The sequence below is a fragment of the Orcinus orca genome, chromosome X (assembly GCF_937001465.1).
Source record: "Orcinus orca chromosome X, mOrcOrc1.1, whole genome shotgun sequence".
NCBI lineage: Eukaryota > Metazoa > Chordata > Mammalia > Artiodactyla > Delphinidae > Orcinus > Orcinus orca.
The window spans coordinates 103,029,000-103,051,431 of NC_064580.1; the positions used below are offsets into that span (position 1 = coordinate 103,029,000).

At 39.0% G+C, this 22,432-nt stretch overlaps 1 protein-coding gene across 2 annotated transcripts in view; it reads left to right on the forward strand.

Annotated features, from left to right (window-relative positions):
• Positions 1 to 14,484, forward strand: part of IL13RA1 (interleukin 13 receptor subunit alpha 1) — a 65,201-nt gene extending 50,717 nt beyond the window's left edge. The window contains exons 10-11 of one of the 2 annotated variants that reach the window (XM_049704689.1): positions 992 to 1,076; positions 12,020 to 14,484. In XM_049704689.1, coding sequence (XP_049560646.1) covers positions 992 to 1,076; positions 12,020 to 12,112 — 178 coding nt within the window. In that variant the 3' untranslated portion in view covers positions 12,113 to 14,484. The remainder of the gene's footprint in view (positions 1 to 991; positions 1,077 to 12,019) is intronic. The other variant, XM_049704690.1, reaches the window with a different exon arrangement.
• Positions 14,485 to 22,432: the final 7,948 nt, after the last annotated feature.

A 22,432-nucleotide genomic window follows, 5' to 3' on the forward strand; every position in this document is an offset into this window, starting at 1 on the left:
CTTTTTTTTTTTTTTTTTTTTTTTTGTGGTATGTGGGCCTCTCACTGTTGTGACCTCTCCCGTTGCGGAGCACAGGCTCCGGACGCGCAGGCTCAGCAGCCATGGCTCACGGGCCCAGCCGCTTCCACGGCATGTGGGATCTTCCCGGACCGGGGCACGAACCCGTGTCCCCTGCATCGGCAGGCGGACTCTCAACCACTGTGCCACCAGGGAAGCCGAAAATGCAAACTATTATGTATAGAATGGATGAACAACAAGGTCTTACCATGTAGCACAGGGAACTATATTCAATATCCTGTGATAAACCATAATGGAAAAGAATGTATATATATGTATAACTGAGTCACTTTGCTGTACAGAAGTAATTAACACAACAATGTAAATCAACTATACTTCAATTAAAATTTTTTTTTAATTTAAAAGAAAACAGAGAGGAGACAAGGAAGAAAAAGGAAGAAAAATTAAAGAGAATGCCCCCTGTTCCCGGAAGATTATTTTTTTCAAAATTATAAACAGCAAGCTCCCATCTGATCTGTGATAAGTAAAGCACCATTTTTATTTAAATGATAGAGGATAACACACACAGTGCCACACACACAATTATAACTATGTGAGGTGATGGATGTGTTAATTAGCTTGATTGTGATCATCATTTCACAATGTACACATATATTAAAATGTCACTTTGTACACCTCAAATTTATACAATTTTTGTTTGTCAAGTATATCTCAGTAAAGCTGGAAAAATTTTTTTCATTGAAAGGGTATAAGTAGTCTGCTACTGATGGGCCCTCTGCTTTATCCACACTTGATACTTTTAGGAGATCGATTTCTCAGCTTGTTTTAGAAATTTTTTCACAAGTACGTCATCACTAAAGATGACTTGTGTACCATGTCTTTTGTCCAAGCCTTCTTTTAATATGGCTGTATTTAAGTGGGACATTTCTATGGAATGGAAGGTTTGATCAAAAATGTCTCTGTTTTCTTAAAGGCTCAAGATTATTATATTCCCTCCAATTCCTGATCCTGGCAAGATTTTTAAAGAAATGTTTGGAGACCAGAATGATGATACCCTGGTAAGCACTGACTCCGTGAAGTCTGAAATTGATTTTTTGGGGGGGAGGCTATGGGATTTAAAAAAAATTTGGTAAAACATAAAATTTACCATTTTAACCAGTTTTAAGTATACAGTTCAATGGCATTAAGTACATTTACAGTGTTGTGCAACCATCTTCACTATTTCCAGAACTTTTTCATCATCCCAAACAGAAACTGTACCCATTAAGCAATAACTCTCCATTCCCCTCAGCCCCTGGTAACCTCTATTCTGCTTTCTGTCTCTCTGAATTTGCCTAACCTGGGTGCCTCATATAAGTGGAATCCTATAATATTTGTCCTTTTGTGTCTGCCTTCGTTCACTTAGCATAACATTTTCAAGGTTCATCCATGTTGTAGCATGTGTCAGAATTTCATTTCAAAATTGGTTCTTTTAAGCTACATTTTATCTAAAAGATTAAGGAAGAGCTGATTTTAAATGTTGTATCTCAGGCCAAGCATAGCGTTTAAGAAGTTCCCAGAATACTTCGTCTGTCTTGTTTCGCGGGGCTTCATTCTCTGTCTGGGGTAGGGAACATATTTGATCTAAACCTGCAGCGGGAGGAGCCTCCTTTATGAAACTAAGCCAATAGTCAGGTCTTCTGACTGGAGTAATTTTTCAAACTTGATTTAGGGAAATAGAAAGATAAGGTAAACAATTGAAATAGATTGTGTTCATGCTATTGCCTGGAAAGCTGGCCTCCGAAGACATGGAACTAGAGCAAACCCACCCGAACTGTTAGAGTTAGCTGGCTGCAGACTCTTACGCTAGAATTTGTGGCTGGAAAAGCTAAGACCTTATGGGAACAAAAGAGTTTGAGGCTTCTCTGATAAATACATTCACCCAAATAAAATAATAAAGGCACTAAATGAAATAAATATCAATATTATTGTATATATCTTAAATTAGTAATTTCAGGCATAGGGCCGTTAATTCAGGGAAATAGTACAGCATAGTAGATAATAGCCTGCGCTCTGGAGTCAGAGTGTCTGGATTCAAATCTCTGCTGTGTCATCTGCCGTCTATTTGACCTTAGGTAACTTCCTTAACCTTCCTGTGCCTCAGTTTTCCCACTTGTAAAAAGTGGAGGTAATGATAGCACCTGCCTCATAGTGTTGTTATGTGGATTAAATTAATTTAATACGTAGAAACCACTCAGTGTGTCTGGCACATTATAGGTGCTTAGTAAGTGTTAGTGCTTAGTATTACTATTGATAATACTTTCCATTTATCTTTAACGCCCAAACGATTCTTGTAATGACGGGTGATACACAGTGGCTAGGGAAGGAAGGCAGGGAGGCTCCCATGCTGTCAGAGGAAGAGCCATCTGGATCACTTTTTCACCAAGTCATGGGCATGGGCAGTGGGTAACTGTGCCAGATAGGGCACCACTAGCCAGGGAGGTCTAGAAGTCAGGCACCTGATGAAGGGCTGGTATACTGCAACTGAGGTGACGGTGTTTCTTCAGCTTTGAGTCACAGTCAACTGCAGTGCTTGTAGGAGTATAGAATCCTGGGCCCTACCTTCAGAAGTTCGGGTTCACCGGCTCTGGGATGGGTCCCAGGAATCTGCATATTTCAAAGGAGCCCAAAGATGATTCCTATCCTGGCGTGATCATTCATGGAGCGCACTTTGAAAATCACTGTTACAGATACTTTCCTTAGGATCACCCGTGTGTCTTCATTTTGCCGGCTACTGAGACAGATGCTAGAGGTTGAGAATTGTGCAAGTATTCTAACAGCTCCTCTAACCAGTGATTGGAAGTCTGCCGTGTGTACACAGTGTATTAAATGCTCCATCTTCATAACCACCCTGTGGTGTAGGTGCTGTTAGTACCATTTCACACATGAGGAAATGGAGCCTCAGTGAGGTTAAATAACTACTGCAGCCACACAGCTAGTAGATAATAAGGTGAGATTTGACCCAGGACTGTCTGATTCTAGACTTTTCCCTTTCTTTCCACTCTGCTGCATTGCCTTTTGTAAGATAGAATGTTTGTCCTCAAGAACCTCACTACCTCCTTAGAGTTCTGTATGATAGAAGTACCGGGTTGGGATAGGGGAGTTCCGAGAAACAGATTTGGAGTCATGTTATGGCTGGCCTTATATGAGAAGGTATTAGGAATATCATTCTTTGTTTTTATAACTTTTTATTTTATACTGGCGTATAGTTGATTAACAATGTTTTGTTTCAGTTGTACAACAAAGTGATTCAGTTATACATATACATGTATCTATTCTTTTTCAAATTCTTTTCCCATTTATGTTGTTACGTAATACTGAGCAGAGTTCCCTGTGCTCTACAGTAGGTCCTTGTTGGTTATCCATTTTAAATATAGCAGTGAGTACATGTCAATCCCAAACTCCCTAACTATCCCTCCCCCCCCCACCCTTCCCCCTGGTAACCATAAGTTTCTTCTCTAAGTCTGTGAGTCTGTTTCTGTTTTGTAAATAAGTTCATTTGTATCAATTTTTTTAGGTTCCGCATATAAGCGATATCATACGATATTTGTCTTTGTCTGACTTACTTCACTCAGTATGACGATCTCTAGGTCCATCCACGTTGCTGCAAATGGCATTCTTTCCTTCTTTTTAATGGCTGAGTAATATTCCATTGTATATATGTACCACATCTTCTTTAGCCATTCCTCTGTCGGTGGACATTTAGGTTGCTTCCATGTCTTGGCTATTGTATACAGTGCTGCAGTGAACATTGGGGTACCCTTTCAGACCATGTTTTTCTCCAGATATATGCCCAGGAGTGGGATTGCAGGATCATATGGTAGCTCTATTTTTAGTTTTTTTAGGGAACCTCCATACTGTTCTCCATAGTGGCTGCACCAATTTACATTCCCACCAACAGTGCAGGAGGGTTCCCTTCTCTCCACACCTGTCATCCTGACAACGACCTGGAGGGAATGGATTAGAGAGGGGAGGCGCTAGCACGGTAGCAACCTGGGAACCTAGTCCTGAATTTGCCCCACAGATGTTTTGTTTGGCCAGCGTGGTGTATTTAAAATTTTTCAATTTGGGATCTTAAGCAGGGCATGCACTCTACCAGTTCATCTCAGGCCCTATTCCTGAGATTAGGAATTCCTGAGAATTCCTAATTCCCACTGTGGTTTCACACATTGACCTAACATGCCAGACCCCTGAAAAGCATTTGAGTTTGCTACCCCTTTTAGCAGAATGAAGACAGTCGAAGTGCCATGACACAAATGTCCAATATCTGTGAAAACATGTTTGGACTCACTGATATATACAGGACATACAGCCAAAGCATTGATGAGATATAAATTTCCAGCTTAATACATGTCTAAAAAGTGATAATATCCAGTGTTAACAAGTGGGTGGGGAACTGGCACTTTTCGTGCAACGCTGGTGGGCCTGTAAAATGGTATGTGTTCTTTCTGGAGGGCAACTTGGTAAAATGTAACAAGAATCTTTGATCTGGTCATTATTTCTTTAGGAATCTATTTTAGGGAAATAATCCAACAATGGTACAAGGATGGTCAATGCAGCATTTGTTTCTAAAATGAAAAATTAGAAACTAAGGAAACATCAACAATCAAGAATAAGTTTTTTGAAAACTTAGGTTTTCAAAGCATTTAATGTCCTAGCAAAATACTCACGGTGTAAGTGTAAGAAACATATCATAAATGTGTAGTGTATTACAATCCTAATTTTTATAAAAAACCTATCAATATATACATAGAACAATGAGTGGAAGGAAATGCGTCAAAATAATCATCTCTGGGCAGGAAGATTGTGGATAATTGATATTATTCTCTCTTTACCTTTCTGAAATTTCCAAATTGCCTGTAATGAGCATGTATTACTTTTATAATAAAAAGAAACGCTGTACAAGTCATTAAGGGAAAAGAGAATATTGTGGTCATCCAGGTCTGTGAGATAATAGGGATTTGAATTTAGGTGGTAGCAGAGGAGATTGATGCAAGAGACATTATTAAAGGAAACTCATTACGACTTGGTGACTCTGTGTGGGTGATGAAAGGTGGCGAGAGTAAAAAATAATTTCAGGGTTTCAAGCCTGGGTGATAGAGTGAATGATGGTAACATTGACAGCAAAATCAGATCAATTATCTTTCTCAGAGATGGGAGAATTGCTTTTTTTCAATTTGCTGTCTAGAGGATAATATGTTGTCCTGATGAGTCAGATAATTCTATAATTTAGTGAGGTGGATACACTGACAAGATGGACCACTAAAAGCATAAGATGTTTTTGTTTGCGGTGGTTGCAGACCATTAAATAAAATCAGTGTTTAAAACTAAAAGTATAATAAAAATGCCAGACAGGGGAAAGGGTAATAGAACAAATTTCCATGTTTGCTTTTTAACCAAATGAATAATCTACTTTCTCTACATGGCAGCAGTTCTCGAAAATTGAACTGCATATACAGCAGAAAGACTGTCCTTTTACTTCTAGAATCATCGAATTAGGGAATGAATAATTATGGAGTGAACATTGCCCTAGAGGTCATCTAATGAGGTGTATGTTTACATGTTTAGTTGTCTTTAACTATAAATTTTCAAAATTCTAGTCCAGCTCCTCACTTTAAAGATGGGGACATTGGGGACCATGGAGAAATTTCTCAAGGACTATCATATAGAGAGGGAATTGCAGAACCTGAAGTAGAAGCTATTGTAGCCCAAATTTACCAACTTCTAATCCCAAGAAATAATCCATGCCCTTTCTAAACAATTTCTTCTTCCACGCTGCACCATCAGTAGTGGTTGTTTAAAAAAAACTTATTTAGGTTTAGCCACCAGTAAATTAAATCTTCTGTATCATTTTCCTTAAGGTTTCTACTGTTTTGACAGTGTTTTGCTCATCACTGTAGTAACATTTTGGCCAGCAGCATTTTTTCCTGTTGCTTTGCTGTTTGCCTTTTCTGTGTGACTAATTGGGCTGCTGGCCATATTTGGGGGGTAGGGGGGCTTTGCGGAGGGAATTGCTTCTCTTCTGCATCTGCATTTCTTTTTCATCCATAAAATATTATCTATTCTTCCTCTGCTTCTTGGAAACCAATTACATTTTCAGTGCTGTGCCAGTTTTGAATTCCTGATTGGAAAGCAGCTTTTTAACTTGGAGTTGACTTCCAAATACTGCTGAATGTTTTTTTAACTTCAGTGTGTATCTTTAAAAGCTAAGATCGCTTTCCTACATAGCCAAAATAGCATGGCCGCACTTTAAAAATTATTAATTCCTTAATATCATCTAATACTCAGTCCATATTTAAATATTTCCAGCTGTCCCAATTGTCAGGAGACAGATAATATCCAGTTGTCCCACCATTAGTGAGATGGACCACTGTATTTAAGGTGATAATAGCATGTCCCCTCCTGCCATCTACACGTTTCCTCCCCTTGCCACCTGAAGATAATCTGTGTGGTGGTAATGTTAGCACCCTGTCAACTCTTCAGCAGATGCTTTTTATTGACCAATTAGTATCTTTGCTTGAATCAATAATCTCAGTAGGGGTTGTGAAACGATGATGATTTTTCTCATCTATCATTTAATCTACACTTATAAGCTAGCATTTTCCTACAAAGCACTGCTTTCAGTCCTCAACTAGGCTTCTTAGTTGTTCTGAAATTCGGTTTCTGCTAGAAAGGTAGGAAACATGTTTAATTCTTTCCCTTTAATTATCAGTTTTCAAAGTGAGTGTTTGAATTGATAGCCACCTCAAATGGTACCAAATTAGTCCCCTCCACACCACATTCAACAAGTTCTTTTTAGGCTGCAGTGATTTTTAAGGCGTGGGGATCTACAATTCATATTGTACAACTTTCTATTGTGTCTGTTGCTCTGAAGAAGACGGGGGCACGTGGTCAGCTGATTTGTACACACAAGGCCAGTGTTCTGCGTGGTGCTTAGGTGCGTGAAGCCCGCTTCGCCTCTGTTGGCAGCTCGCTGTGTGAAATAACCGAATCCTGAAGGTGCTCTTAAACTGGAACTTGGCGCTCCATTACTCTATGACGTTTGTCTCTTTCTTTAAAACAATTCTATATACATACATGTATTTTTCTAGGATGACTAACAACTAAAAGCCAGTTGTGTTCACCACCCAAACACCGGTTTGTTTTCATCTAGGATGTTTTTCATCTTTGGCCATTATTCTATTGTCGATTACCTTGTTTAAAAAATCGGCAGGGTAAGAATTGAATTATGGACTGTAATTCTGTGGATTTTTTTTTTCTACAAGTCATTTTAAAATTAGACTGACATATAATTCACAAAATTGAATAACAGGTCAGAGCCTTTGCTTTTGTCCCTTTTACCTTACATAGACATATGCATAGAAGCAGTGCTCAGGCAAAGGCCCTGATGCTGACGATGGGTGAAAATGAGCGTAATCAGAGTTTCAGGAATGAAAAAAGGCAATTAAAAAATTAATGTTTGGGCTTCCCTGGTGGCGCAGTGGTTGAGAGTCCGCCTGCCGATGCAGGGGACACGGGTTCGTGCCCCGGTCCGGGAGGATCCCACATGCCGCGGAGCGGCGGGGCCCGTGAGCCATGGCCGCTGAGCCTGCGCGTCCGGAGCCTGTGCTCCGCAACGGGAGAGGCCGCAACAGTGAGAGGCCCGCGTACCGCAAAAAAAAAAAAAATAATAATAATAATAAATTAATGTTTTCTTAGAAGCCACTTCTGCTGCAGTGTTCTGATTGCTTTTTTCCTGTCCAACACAGTTAAGCGTTGGGTCTAATGAGCAGACACCCATGAAAATGTAACATTCAGGGTGCATCTTTTAAATTAAAATAATATTTCTTTTAAAAGAAATATGTTTATTATAGAGAAATGAGAAATACAGATAACCAAAAGAGAAAAATTAATCTTGTTATCCAGCTATAATCATCGTTAAGGTTATGAGAACAACATAGAGGAATGGAAATACAGTCGTCCCTTGGTATCTGTGGGGGATTGGCTTCAGGACTCCCTCGGATACCCAAATTCACGGATTTTCAAGTCCCTTAAATGGTGTAGTATTTGCACATAACCTATGCACCTCCTCCGGAGGGCTGACTGCACCTTTACTGGTAAATGGAATAATAGTAACAACAATAATAATAGCAGTTCATACTTCTTGAACTTTTGCTATGTGTTAGACACTTTTCTAAGCACTTCCTTCATTAATTTGTCCCCATCCTGCAACAGGGATTATCTCCACTCTACAGATGAAGACAGTGAAGCACCAGAGGGATTATACGTAACTTGTTTGAGGTTACACTGCTGCTGCCTAGCAGAGCTATTATCTACATCTAACTAACAAGAGTTAGAGCTGGGATCTGAGCCCAGGCTTCCTGATCCTCCAGTCCACACTTTTAACAAATTATATAATATGTTTTCATAAAATGCTCATATTTATCTTTATTTGAATTTAACAGATGAAAAGGAAACAGGTGGAACTGAAGGAATTTCTGAACTCTTGACAAACTATAAAATAATTTTTAACGATTATTAAAGACAGCAATTTTTCCATATGTTCTTCCCATTCTCTCCCCATTCTTAAAGTTGTCCAGGATCTACGTTTCCAGTGCATAAGGCCATTATATACTATATTGTCTCCCTATAGCCCTCTTTAGTCTTAATTCTATATGGTATGTATTTGATGCTAACCCCCGATCTTTATGTTGATGTCTCTCCAGTCATTTTGGTTTTTTGAAACTCCAAAACTTTTCTCAGGAAGGATTCATGGGACCAACATTTCCTGGATTATTTACATATTGATGGAGTTTCCTGCATTAATCATTGAAATTCATTTTAGCTAAATATAAAATCCATGGCGTACATGTTCTTGCTTTGGGTATCTTAAATATGTCATGCATTTTCTTCTGGCATAAAGTGTTGTCAAGGTCTGCTGACAATATAATACTCTTTCTGTGTTAAAACACTTAGTCTTTTTTACCTGGTTGTCAAAAGATTTTTTCCTTCGAAGTCCTATAATTTTACTAGAATATGTCTTGGTATTAGTCATTCTGGGTTGATTTTCCAAGGTATATAGTGTGCCTTTTCAGTATGTAGTTTCAAATCTTTTTAAAAACTTTCAGTGAAAATGTCTTCACTTACAGACTTTGTTGTTCTGTTCCCTTATTTTCCTTGCCTGCCTTCTATATTTGTCACATCCTTTCGAATAATTTTCATCTATCTTTATTTCTTTTTGATTTAAAAAAATCCTCCTTTTCATCTTTTGTTTCTCTTGTTTTATCTGTTGTGTTTATTTGCCCCTGTGTTTCCTCTAGCTAGTCTTCATTTCTGAAATGATTATTTTCTTTTACTTCTAATTGTTTCTTGGGTTTTACCATGTCATTTCTGAATTGTTCTTATTCTGAATTTTTATATTCTTCGATATCATGCACTGTTTTTCATATCACATAACTTTTTCTTAATATACTTTTGCTAGTTTTGAAATATTAGATTATAATTTTCATCTGTGTATATTTTGTGGACATCCTTCTGGCATCTTTTAATTCCATAAGAATATTATTCTGTCGCTTATTTTTACATGAAATTAGTTTCCCTAAAGTTTTAGAAGGAGACTTGATTTAGGATAGTTTTTTTTTTTCTAATTTCATGGCTATAGAGTTCCATCTTCTATTATTTTTGACAATTTCTCAAAACTGTAGTGAATTCCTTTCTGAAGTCTGGCTCTGCCTCTTCACCTCATCTACTTTTATCTGGACTTTATAGTTTGTGTCTCTTGCCTGTGTCCTAGCCAGTGTGGAGTCTTTTCCTATCAGTTTCTCTTCAGAGTGGGACTTTGCCCAGGAAGGGAGCTTCGGATGGTTCTGAGAGTTCATAGGGCTCAGGTGGCTCTCAGGCTGTTCTGTGGACTCCTTGCATTTGGTCACTCTTTTGGCGGTGCAACCCCCTGCCAGACTCACTTTTATTGTTCGTAAATTAGCTTGCCGAAGTTTGAGTGAGTTGTTTTAGAATTCTCCGATCTATCAGATGCCCTGCTGATTCCCTCTCCATACTCTCCCATAGCTAATACCATGTTGCTCTTGCAGCATCTCTAATTTGTCCCTACCCACTCATATTTCAGGGTTCATGGGGGGCGTCACTTTCATCTGGTCTTGTTGCAGATTGTGTCCGTGGATTTTGGCTTTGCTTTCCTACTTACCCTACTTACCTTTCCTACTTGTGGTTTTTATAGTGGCATTTGGGGAAATGCAAAAACTATGCTGCCATCCACTACCTTCCTCATAGGGTTTCTCTGTAAACTACAGACCATGGGCCAACTCCTGCCTGCCAGTTGTTTGTGTACAGGTTGCAAGCTGCAAATGGTGTTTACACTTTTAAGTAGTTGAAAAAATATAAAGAAGAAAATAATATGAAATTCAAATTTCGGCGTCCATAAATAAAGTTTTGTTGCAACACAGCCATGCCTATTCATTTATATATTGTCTATGGCTGCTTTCATGTTACAACAGCAGAGACTATATGGCCCTCAAAGCTGAAAATGTTTATTATCTGGCCATCTACAGAAAAAGTTTGCCAACCCTGGTCCTATAATATACTTTTTCTTTTTTAAAAAATAAATTTATTTATTTCTTTATTTTTGGCTGCGTTGGGTCTTCGTTGCTGCGTGCGGTCTTTCTGTAGTTGCGGCGAGCGGGGGCTACTCTTCGTTGCGGTGCACGGGCTTCTCACTGCGGTGGCTTCTCTTGTTGCGGAGCACGGGCTCTAGGTGTGCAGGCTTCAGTGGTTGTGGCTCGTGGGCTCTATAGGGCACAGGCTGAGTAGAATTTGGATATTTTAAACAGTGTCTTCCAACTTACCTCTCCATACGTTCTCTAAGACTGGATGCTCCTGACCTGCTGAGTCCATCTCCAGTTGCACAACCTGAGGCAGCGGAATCATCATTGTTGCTTGTGTCTATTTTTCCTTCTTTCCATTTCCTTTTCTAGGCTTATAGAACCAGAAAACAACAGAGCAGAAATGGAGCTTAGAAATAATCTAGTGCAGGGATTGGCAAACTTTTTCTATAAAGAGCCAGATAGTAAATATTTTTGGTTTCATAAGCCTTTTGGTCTGTTACAGCAACTCAACTGTGCTGTTGTATCACGAAAACAGCCATAGACAGTACAGAAACAAATGGGGGTGGCTCTGTTCCAATAAAACTTTATTTAAAAAAACAGGCAGCCTGCTGGATTTGGCCCTTAGACCATAGTTTGCAGTCCCCTGGTTTAGTCTAACAACTTTATTTTACAGATGAGGGGACTGAGCTCACATTTCACCCTTTCCTTTGACTTGTAAGGAAGGCAGGCAAGGACCAGGATATTGGCTTTCACCGTAAGATACACACTTAAATTGAGTTCAAGATGAGTTTACCTCATATGCATAATTCCCTGTCTCGCAAATGATGTTACATGAAGCTGTTAATGCAAGGTCTTTCAAAACTTTTAACTGCACTAAGACCTTTGGGACATTTTATATATTGCCGTTCACCTTGATGCCTTTTTGAGCCTATTGCATCTCTGGAGCAATGGTCAAATTTGAGTGGTAAAAAAATAAAGATAGAAACAGTTGAGGTAAGGAAAGCATGCTGCTCTTTTATTCTTCTTCAAAAGACTTCGTTTCCAATTTTGGAGGTGTCCACATTTATCTTTTGAGATGGCTATTAAATATCATATAACAGTCCCACGGTGTTTTTCACCTTTAACGTTAATTCCTGATTGTTTAATTGATTGTTCAGATAGATGAAGATTCTTAAGTCAGAAAAAAAGACCCCAAACAAAAAACAAACAAACAAACAAACAAAAAAAGACCCCAAACAAAACAGGAAAACATATACTCGGGGTTCCATGCACAGAAACCTAAAAATAACCATTGGCTGCGAGTACTCAGGGAAAGAACACTGTTTAGAAAAGTCATCGTGTATGTGTTTTTTCTTCCCTTCCAGCACTGGAAGAAGTACGACATCTATGAGAAGCAAACCAAAGAAGAAACTGACTCTGTAGTGCTGATAGAAAGCCTGAAGAGAGCCTCTCAGTGATGGGGATAATTTATTTTAACCTTCAATGTGACCTTGTGAAGATTCATTCCGTTTTCCATTTGTTATCTGGGAACTTGTTAAATGGAAACCGAAACTACTGGACCGTTTAAAAACAGGCACCTCATAAGAGCCACAGGTCTTTATGTTGAGTCGTGCACCGAAAAACTAAAAATAATAATGGGCTCTTTGGAGAAAAGAATGGAGTCATTTCTTTTGAATTATAAAAAGCAGACGTCTTTTGCTAAGGCTTCAAACTAGAGGACAAAAGCAAAAAGTGATGATGGCAGTCGAGTTAATCTTACCAGGAGTTGTGACAACTTCCTGAGGGACCTATGCCTGCTTTGTATTCTTTGTCTCAAATAATACCAACAAATTTTATTTGTAGGAGAATTCATCTTGGGTGCAAATGCTAAAAGTCAGACTTGAGTCATAGAGAACATCTAGCAAACAAAATTGATAAAATCTATTATCTGTTGTTTGGGATCCCACTGAGTAATGGCTGTGGCTATTAAAACCCTTTAATAGTCCGGAATCTTCATCCCCTTCAGCAGCATTTTCCTCGGCTTTGAAAGGCCCAGGCACCCTTGTTGGCCGTGACTACAGAAAAAGCAGAAGCAGCTTCTTTACTGAGATGTTTCAAAGCCATTTCAGGCTTTTAAGGGCAGTAGAGGCAGAATGACTTATTGGGTATTAGAGTTTGAGCGACACAGTCTCTAATGATGCATTGTTTATTCTTCACCTCCGCTACTCAAATCAAGTATCTGCTCTGCGTCCAGATTGTGTTAGGCCCCCAGGTGTGAGGCACCAACTCCCTCCCTCAAAGAATTCACAGTCTAGTTGGGGCTCCTCAGTTCTTTCTCCACCAGTCATTTTCCAGACCTTTCAACACCCCTCTTCCCACCTCGATTTCCCCTTTTGCATCTCCCTCATTCCCTTCGGTGTAGTCTTTCACCTCTCATGAGCAATTAGAATATAAATCTGCTCACAGCACCTAGAGGAGCAGGGAGTAATTTGCATCTCAGGAAAAGTGTGAGTAGACTGAGAAACAATGACTAATTCTCGCATATTTTGTAACTTCTGTGTGACTCTGCATTTATTTGAAGCTTTTCGGCATTTACTGTTTCTGTATGCATTTTATAAACAGAAAGTAGGTATTATCTTCACCTAGAACTTTGCTATTTGCTTGAGAAAAAAAGAATAGTTGTGTCTTTCTCTTTTCCCTTACTCCCACAAATGGTTATTAGTAGGTTTTGTTTCTTATATTGATAACCAGCCATCCAAGGCTCCAACGTTTGTATTTTTTTTTTGCATATGTTAAGGCTCCATTCTCACCCATCCCCACAACCTATCCATATATGTATTCCCTCTACTTCTACTTCCTCCATATTTAAAGTGTGGAAATGAGAAGTCCCCTCTAATGTTTCTCTCCTCACACACATAGACTCAGATTACTGGTAGGAACTTGAGAACTCTGTATCACAGGTTCTCCAAACATTCATCCATTTGTATTAATAAGATAATGCTACTTCCAATTCCTGCTCTTAGGGGAAGGGAGATCAGACATCCCTGCTCTTTTCAGGTTTGGGCACAGTGGAGGACCACTGTGCCCTGGCTTTCCTGAGGAAATTGGGGTTCATGGCAATGTCAGATGTCAAGGTGTTTCCTCCCCCTGCTTTTATATTTGAGGTCAGATTGAGGCTGGGAGACGGGCATGGATGTGCTATTCTGTCCTACTCTTCTCTAGAAAGAATATTTGGTTTTCCTGTGTAGGGATGAGGTTATTTCCTAGCCAGGTCTTATACTTCTGCGAAACAAAACACCTAAATGCCTCACCCAAAGTCATTTTTCCTGTCATCCTATCTAGATGGCAGCACGGGGAGGGGATGCTTTGATATTCTGATTACCCAAAGAACTACTGATGACGGTCCTGTGGCCTGGGAGTGGGCTGGGAGCGGGGGTGTTTCCATCTTGCTCTTTTAGTGGTAAAATAGTTGAGGGAAAAGTGGGCAGTGAATTATGGGAGTACCTATGGCTGTTTTATAACTGCTGAAAACTGATCCCCAGGTCTTGAGAGCTCTTGGAGACTTTAACACATCAGTGGAATTCCCACTACCTGTAGGAAACTAGTAGGTTCATGTGCTATTTTATGTCTAACTTTATGGATTTGTTTTCTCCACATATCAAAGTAAAGCCAGTGTAAGGATGGTCCTTCTTATTCTTTCATTCAGATAAGTGTTTTCTTCATCCCGCACTGAGGGGATACGTGAAACAATGTTAACATTTTTGGTAATGCCTTCAAATGGGGATCATTTTGTTTAACTTCTTAACAGAAAAGCTTGAGTAAAATAAATATTAATTGTCTTTTTGTATGTCACCCAAATGTTTTCCTTTGTCTTATTTTGGGGAAAGTGTCGTGAGGAGTGGGTGGCAGAAGAAATTGGAGTTAAAAGAATATAAGTTGGGAAAAAAATTCCAAGACAGCGCTTTTATCTTACAAGCATGTATCATGAGCTTCCCTGCTATTCTCGGCATGCCTGTGTTTTCTGATAAAGGCCTGCACCTGGTTTAGTACAGCCTTTGCAAACAGTACCTAAAGGGGCATAAGTATTTGCTAAATCATGGTTCTGCCAATTAAGGGAAATGGAGAACTGGTCCTTTCTAATTTCAACCTTCAAATAGAGTGCAATGTACTTAAGGAGACTGTCATGGTATATACACGATGAGGGACCTCTGGTTATGAATTAATCACATAAACAGGTTAGATTTGAGACTAAGAAAATCAGTGTTCAGTAGCTTCCCTCTTAAGAGATGGTAATGTAGTTTCATGTTTTCTGTAACTACAGCAAAACGGTCTGAATGTCACGGAGGGTTTTTCTCATTTGTATTAAGTTCTGGGAGTGCGTCTTTAGCCCAACATTTGTTAATTACCCGGCATCTTTCCAGGATCCAAGCCCTAGGGTATGGGTAGTGGGTGCTGATCTTGGTCAGGTTACTTCTGTAACTATCTAAAATGATCCAAGAAGATTCTGGAAATCCATCTCCAGGTAAGTATACTTTTGTTTTGTTTTGAATAAGAAATCACCTTTTGGTCCTCAACACATCAACACGCTGAGTATTATGACAGAAAACATTTAACGGAGGACCCTTGAGACTGTATATCTGTACGAGATCTACGGAAAACAAATTCCTGTAGCCACAAACATGTTTACCTTATCTCAGGGCAGAGGAGCCAGAATGACCTGAGAATGACCTGCTTTCCAGGGTAATTTACCATTTTGTCATTTCCAAGAAGCCCTGCTCTTTTCCAAGCACAGCTCTGTGCTCATGTGAGTAGCATATCATGCTACTAGAATATTAGTAGTTTTAGAAGAGAGTAAGGGGACAAGAACACTTATTTCAGAGACTCTATTTTCTTTTAAACCCTAATGATTAGATCAAGCAATAAAGTTCTTTGTAAATACCGTAGCGAAATCTTGGCATGCTTTTACTTTAAGAGAAGAAGCAGTTTTACTGACATTTGGATGTGCTAGGTATTTTTGACATCAATTCCCAAGATGATTTCTTCCTGAATGTTCTTTGGCCTTTAGGCATCTTTTCTAATGGTCACACTTTTAGTTTACCATTAGCAACAGGAAAATACTTCACTGCTAGTTTTCAACATTTATTAGGTAGACCATTATATAAAAAAGAGAAAATTAATAGTTATTGAGTAGCTACTGTGTGCCAAGTTACATGTGTTATTTCACTAAATCCCCATGTGAGTCCCATGAGATAGGTTGATTATTATCTTCATGTTACAGATAAGGAAACCAAGACATAAAATGATTGAGTGTATGTGTGCAAGATCACACAGATCGTGACTGAGAGAACCGGAAAACAAGTCAGCCTGGCTTTAGAGCCTGTATAATATAGCCAGTGATGTACTTATTTGTCCTAAGGAGGCAAAAGAAGAAACATCTTATTTCAAATTATTGCCAAATTTCTTATCCACCGACAGACTGAGAATTTAAAATATTTAATTGCAAAGTGAACTTTATGCAGTGTCTTAAGATTCATTCGTGCGGCCATTCCTCTATGAGCCAGGCAATGTGCTAGGCACTAGGAATTTAGAAGTGAATAAGATTTGTCACGGTATCAGGTGTTTAGTCAGGGGGAGGCTACTTTGTACAGGGAAAGAAACCTGGATTAGAATGTGGGAGTTCCAAATGACCTTGGGCAGGTATCTCTTCCTATCTGCATCTGCTTCTCCATCTATAAAATGAAGATGTTAGACAGTGATATATCATCCCACCCAAGGCTCATAACAGTGGCCATAAGTCGTAGAGCTCATTTAGAAGTGAGGATCTTTGCTACGTGCACTAGCAATGCCACGGGCAGGTCCCCTCCTCTCTCTGGGCATCAGGGTTCTCATCTGTAAAATGAGACTGGACTAGATTAGCTCTATTCTGACATCCTGCAAAAATTAAGATGATGACTTTTGTTTTACATATCAAGAAAATATGTTTATGGTCACTTCTTACTCTTGCTATAGGAGGTAGTTAGCTATTAGCAGCAGCTGCAAAAAATAACCAAAGTCGGCCCTTTAATACGACAGTAAGAACAAAGGAATTGATACATTGGGAGAGCCTTGTGGTTCACCCAAATCAGAATTTTCACTGAGGGCCCAGCCATGGCTGTGCCTAACAAATGTTTCTTAACATGCTTTGCAGATCTTAGGTCATTTTGCCTAGAAATGCAAAAATAGACTTCGTATAATACAGATTGCTTGTATAATGACTACATCTGATGCATTCTCTAAAATCCATTTGAATTCAATACTTGCAAATTCGGTCATTGAATTTACCTTTTTGGGTTTCGTTTGATCAAAATTAAACATGTACATAATTTTAAAAGTCAAAGAGTACCACAGGGCTTATAAAAAACAATCCCCTGCCCCGCCCCTCCTTACCCCGATCCCTCCTCCCGGAAGAGATCCTCACACCCTAATCCCTGGAACCTGTGAAAATGTTACTTTACGTGGCAAAAAGGACTTTGCAAATGTGGTTAAGATGACAGAATTTAAAATGGGGAGATTATCCTGGATTATGTGGCTGGGTCAGACCTAATCATTTGAGCCCCTAAAAGCAGAGAAATTTCTCTGGCTGGAAACAGAAGAGGAAGAGAGATTCAAAACACAGAAAGGACCCAAAGTGCTGCTGCCGGCTTGAGGATGGAGGAGGCCATGTAGAAAGTGTCAGAGGGAACCGCGTCCTGCCTGCAACCTGAATGAGCCTGAAAACAGACTCTCTCTCCCAGCGCCTCCAGATAGGAACCCAGGCTGGCCGACCTGTCGTGACTCCAGCCTTGTGGGACCCTGAGCAGAGAATTCAGTCATGCTGGGCTGCACTTCTGACCTGCAGAAGTATGAGCTAATAAATTTGTGTTGTTTAAAACTGCTTTTAACATTTTTAGCTGTTTCTTTTGACATATAACTCTTTACTTTGGAATAATACCCTAATACCTAATGCTATTTCTTATTTTTATTTAGGTTTAGAAATTATCTATTTCTAAATTTCTGCTATGGAAGATGAGAAACTAGCTTTCATATATGCGTCCCAACACATACACACACACCACGTGCACTCATAATTCTCTTCCACAAATACAACAAATTTTGGTTTAAATATTCAATATTTGCATTAGACCATATAATTATTGCTCACAGTTGATCCATGTAGAGTGCCATTAACTGTACTTCCTTTATTTTGTTTTTCCCAAATAGTCTATTTTGGTTTGATTTGGATTTTTTCTTCCAGTTTTATTGACATTAATTGACAGACAGCACTTATAAGTTCAAGGTGTACAACATAATGATTTGATATCCATACGTCATGAAATGATTACCACAATAAGTTTAGCGAACATCCATCATCTCACATGGATACAAAATTAAAGAAATACGAAAAAAACACGATTTTTTTCTTGGGGTAAGAACTCTTAGGATCTACTCTCTTAACAATTTTCACATATAACATACAGCCATGTTAATTATATTTATCATGTTGTACATTACGTCCCTAGTACTTGTTTTATCTTATAACTGCCAGTTTGTACTTTTTGACTGCCTTCATCCAATTCCCACTCCCCACACCCCCCGCCTCTGGTAACCACAAATCTGATCTCTTTTTCCATGAGTTTATTTGTTTTTGAAGTATAATTGACCTGTTAGTTCCTGTTACACAACATAGTGCCTCGGTATTTCTATACATTTCAAACTGATCACCACGATAAGTCTAGTTACAATATGTGACCATACAAAGATATCACATAGCTAGTGACTATATTCCCCACATTGTACATTTGGTTCGATTTGTTTTGCTATGCACCTGCCATGACTTCAGTCTCAAACTTTCTATCAGAACCATTAAACTCCACTCAGTATGGTCAAGCATATTAGGTAATCTAGTCATACTCGATTCTACGAGTTCCATTTCTTTTTCTTGGAGACAGCCCTAGTGGAGTTTGCTGCCCCCCTGATCCATTCTGGAATGGTTGCCCTCTAGGCCCACTACCCAGCTGTCATCCTGGGAATTCCCTTTGCTTCTCTTCTGTGTTAGAGTCTGTTTCCTAGCTCTCAGCTCGTCCACTTTCTTGCTTTACGCCCTTGTTTTGCTGGACCACATCCTGCACTAACTTCCTTAGAAAGATTGCATGGGAGGTAATTTTAATAAAACCCTTCTGTGTCTGAATATATCTTCATACATCATTAACATTTTCACCAGGTGAAGAATTCCTAATTAGAAACAATTTCCTTTTAGAATTTTGAAAACATTATTCCAATATGTTCTTGCTGCTAGTGTTGCTTTTGAAAAGTCTAATCCTGTATTGATTTCTTATTTTTTTTGTATGTAACTTTTTTTTCTGCAAGCTTTAAAAGTTCTCTTTTGATCTCTAGTGTTTTAAAATTTAACAGTGATATGCCTTCTTCTGCATCTTCTTCCATTTACTGGGCTGGGCTTTTGTGAGCCCTTTCAATCAAAAAACTCATCTTTCATTTTTGAGACATTTCTCACATACTATCTCTTTTTTGTTTTCTCTATTTCTAGAACTCCTATTAGTTGTATATTGGATGTCCTGGACCGATTCTTTAATTTTCATGTCTTTCTCTCATGTTTCAATTAATTGTCTTTTTTTTTTTTTTTTTTTGCGGTACACGGGCCTCTCACTGTTGTGGCCTCTCCCGTTGCGGAGCACAGGCTCTGGATGCGCAGGCTCAGTGGCCATGGCTCACGGGCCTAGCCACTCCGCGGCATGTGGGATCCTCCCGGACCGGGGCACGAACCCGCGTCCCCTGCATCGGCAGGCGGACTCTCAACCACTGCGCCACCAGGGAAGCCCAATTAATTGTCTTTTGGTTCTACTTTTTTGGAGGTTTCCTTAACTTGATCTGTCTGAGCCTCAGTTCTCATCTGTAAAATGGTGATAAAAGGACCTACCTCATAGGATTATTTTGAGACGTTGATGAAATAAACCATTTGAAGTGAACTTCAATAAATGATGGCTGTGATTGTATGTAATGTTATTCTGGCACCAGTTCCTTTTTCCTTCTTATGTGAAAATGACAATCCTAGTGGCAGCAATATATCTTGCTTTTACAGTATCTTATTATACTATTAACCTTCATTGTACTGAGTTTGTAATGGTATGACATTTTCTAATTGCACTGTTTTAGAAAAAAAAATATGGTATAAATCTAGTTAGCAATATTAGAATCTTAGAATGTTAGAATTCAAATCTTAACTCTTTTATTTGTTTCTAAAAATGTTTAAAATCAAAAGTAGTTTTTTTCTTTCTTTCCTTTTCTGTTTTTCTTTTTTTACTTTTCAAGTTGTCAGAAAAAAACTGCACAGATCCACTTTCTCCCCTCACCTCTGGGTTAGATTAAAAACTGGAAAAATAACGCTGGATAGCTGCTCCTTGACAGTAAAATAGGTAGTCTGGAGGCCAACTAACCATTTTCTCAGGATGGGAGTGCAGTGCACTAAGGAGGCTAACAGATAATCAACAAAACCCAGCCCCAAGAGGAGATTTGGATTAGCTGTGACCTTCACAGCCAAGAGCTGCTCTGCCTGCACGCAGGGAACCCGAGGAGACCAGAACTAGAATTACAGAGGAAGAAAGCCTGTAAGTCAGGAACAATCTAACTTTGCTTTCTCTATTTATTTATTCATTTTTTTTCAACCAGGAGTGATATTAAAATTATGTGACATGGGCACGAACCAATCAGATCTGATGCCAGCTGTAATTTCTTGGTAGGGTCATACTAGTATGTACCAATCCTGGATTCAACAGATTTTTTTTAAGGTTTTTAAAATAACATTTATTTCTTAAAAGTTAACATGTGCATAAGAGGAAACCAAAAAACACAAGAAGCAAAAAACAAAGTCATCCATCATCACAAGCAGTTTGCCATTTGATATGTGCTTCTAGGTCTCGTTTGTGTATTTATACAACTAAGCATCCATTTTTATGTAATTAAGATCATCCAGTTATGTGTCAAGCTTTTTCGCACATCATGAATATTTACCATTTCAAAGTCCCAAAGCTATGAGTATTTTGATAACCAAGAATACACTACACCAACTCAATCTGGAAGAAAAAAATGTAATCCTGTCTTTCTTGGTGACAAAGATTTCACAGAAGACAAAAATGGCAACAGGCTTCTAGATAAAATTATTGTCAGAGTTATGATTAAGATACTACATTCCCTTAATATTCCATTAAAAGTGAGACATGAAACAACAGAGTACGCAAAGTATAATGCTTCTAAGAGGATTCATTATCCGATCTAAACTATTAAAGTATTAGCAAGGAGGCATGTTTCCATTGAATTACTTAACAATGTATTCCTATAGTACAGCCAAGAGATGCATACACATTAATGGTTATCATCAAAACATAAATACGAACACATCCACATACATCCCTCCATTTATACTTCCTTCTGCCCCTCTGCTGCCAACCTAATGAACAAGTCCTGACGTACATTTCTCAGAGATGGTTTAACAATTCCATGTCCAAGATGCTGCTTTTTTATCAACTATAACAAAGATATTTACAAATTGGTTAATTCACTAGCTCTACTTTTTATCATACATTGTCACCTCAGGACATCGAAAAAGCCTAGATGTTGCAAAATAATGAATGAACCTTGTCCATAATAAACATAGGTACTTTACAAAAAATGCACATATAGACCTGTGGTTATAACTAAAACTGTCTTTTAGATATGGAGATATTAGCCAAGAGCCCTCCCCTTCACCCTTCCTCTTACCCCTCCTCCAGCATTTCAGCTAAGTACAGGACTACATCTAGCTCCAAGAGGTGGATTAACATAGACACTCCCAGAAGACACTCCTAAAAACCAACAAAAGGGCATTTATTAAGGGATTATTTTACTACCTCTACTTTTAATATACTTTGGGCATTAGGACTTGCTTATTCTTTAATACACAGCAACATTAACTAAAATGGACAAACAGAACAATGGTTAGACAATCTGAACTTGTCTAAAGACTCATGGGCACAGAACCCTTCTCTCTGCACTTCCTTCCCTTCCCCCTCCCCCCTCCACCCAGTGAACAGTCAGCTTACTCTCCAAGACTCAAGTTTAACAATTCCACCTTCAGCAGATATTTTTTGAGAACCTACCACGCCCCCGCACTGCACGATGCTGGGCAGGTCAGTTCCTTTCTCTTAGTTTCGGTTTTTCTCTCCTGTGAAAAGGAGTAAGTGATCTACAGGAGCCCCTTCAGGTCTAACCTCCACAATCAATAAAGTGATAACGTTTGATTGTTTTTAGAACAACAGTGGAAGCAGATATAGAAAAACAGCAGCTGACCCAAGACTTGTAGATTTGAAAATGTAGACAAAAACAGAAAATGATTCTATGAGTTATTGTCTGTCCTGAGAATTGGACTGAGAATGAATTCTAAATGTCTTATCTCCATGATGCTTCCAAAGGCACTAGAGGGGAGACAAAGCTAGCTCTACCCAAAAGGTGAGTTTGTTTCACAGCTCTGACATTCCAGCTGCATCCCACTAGCCCTCACCAGCATGCCTATGCAAGGTACCTTCCCTCTTTTGAGTCTACTACTTTCTTCCAGCTACTACCGCCCCCAAATGCTCTCTTTCAGTGGCTGGCAGTGGCTTGTCCACTCTGGCAAGAGTCCATGTTGCAGGCCTTTCCCAACTTCCTCTCTTTCCAGACTCGCCCTGCCTCATTTCCTCTTCCTTTTGGCCTCTGCCTCATTTTAAGACATTAAGACATTTGATCAGTTC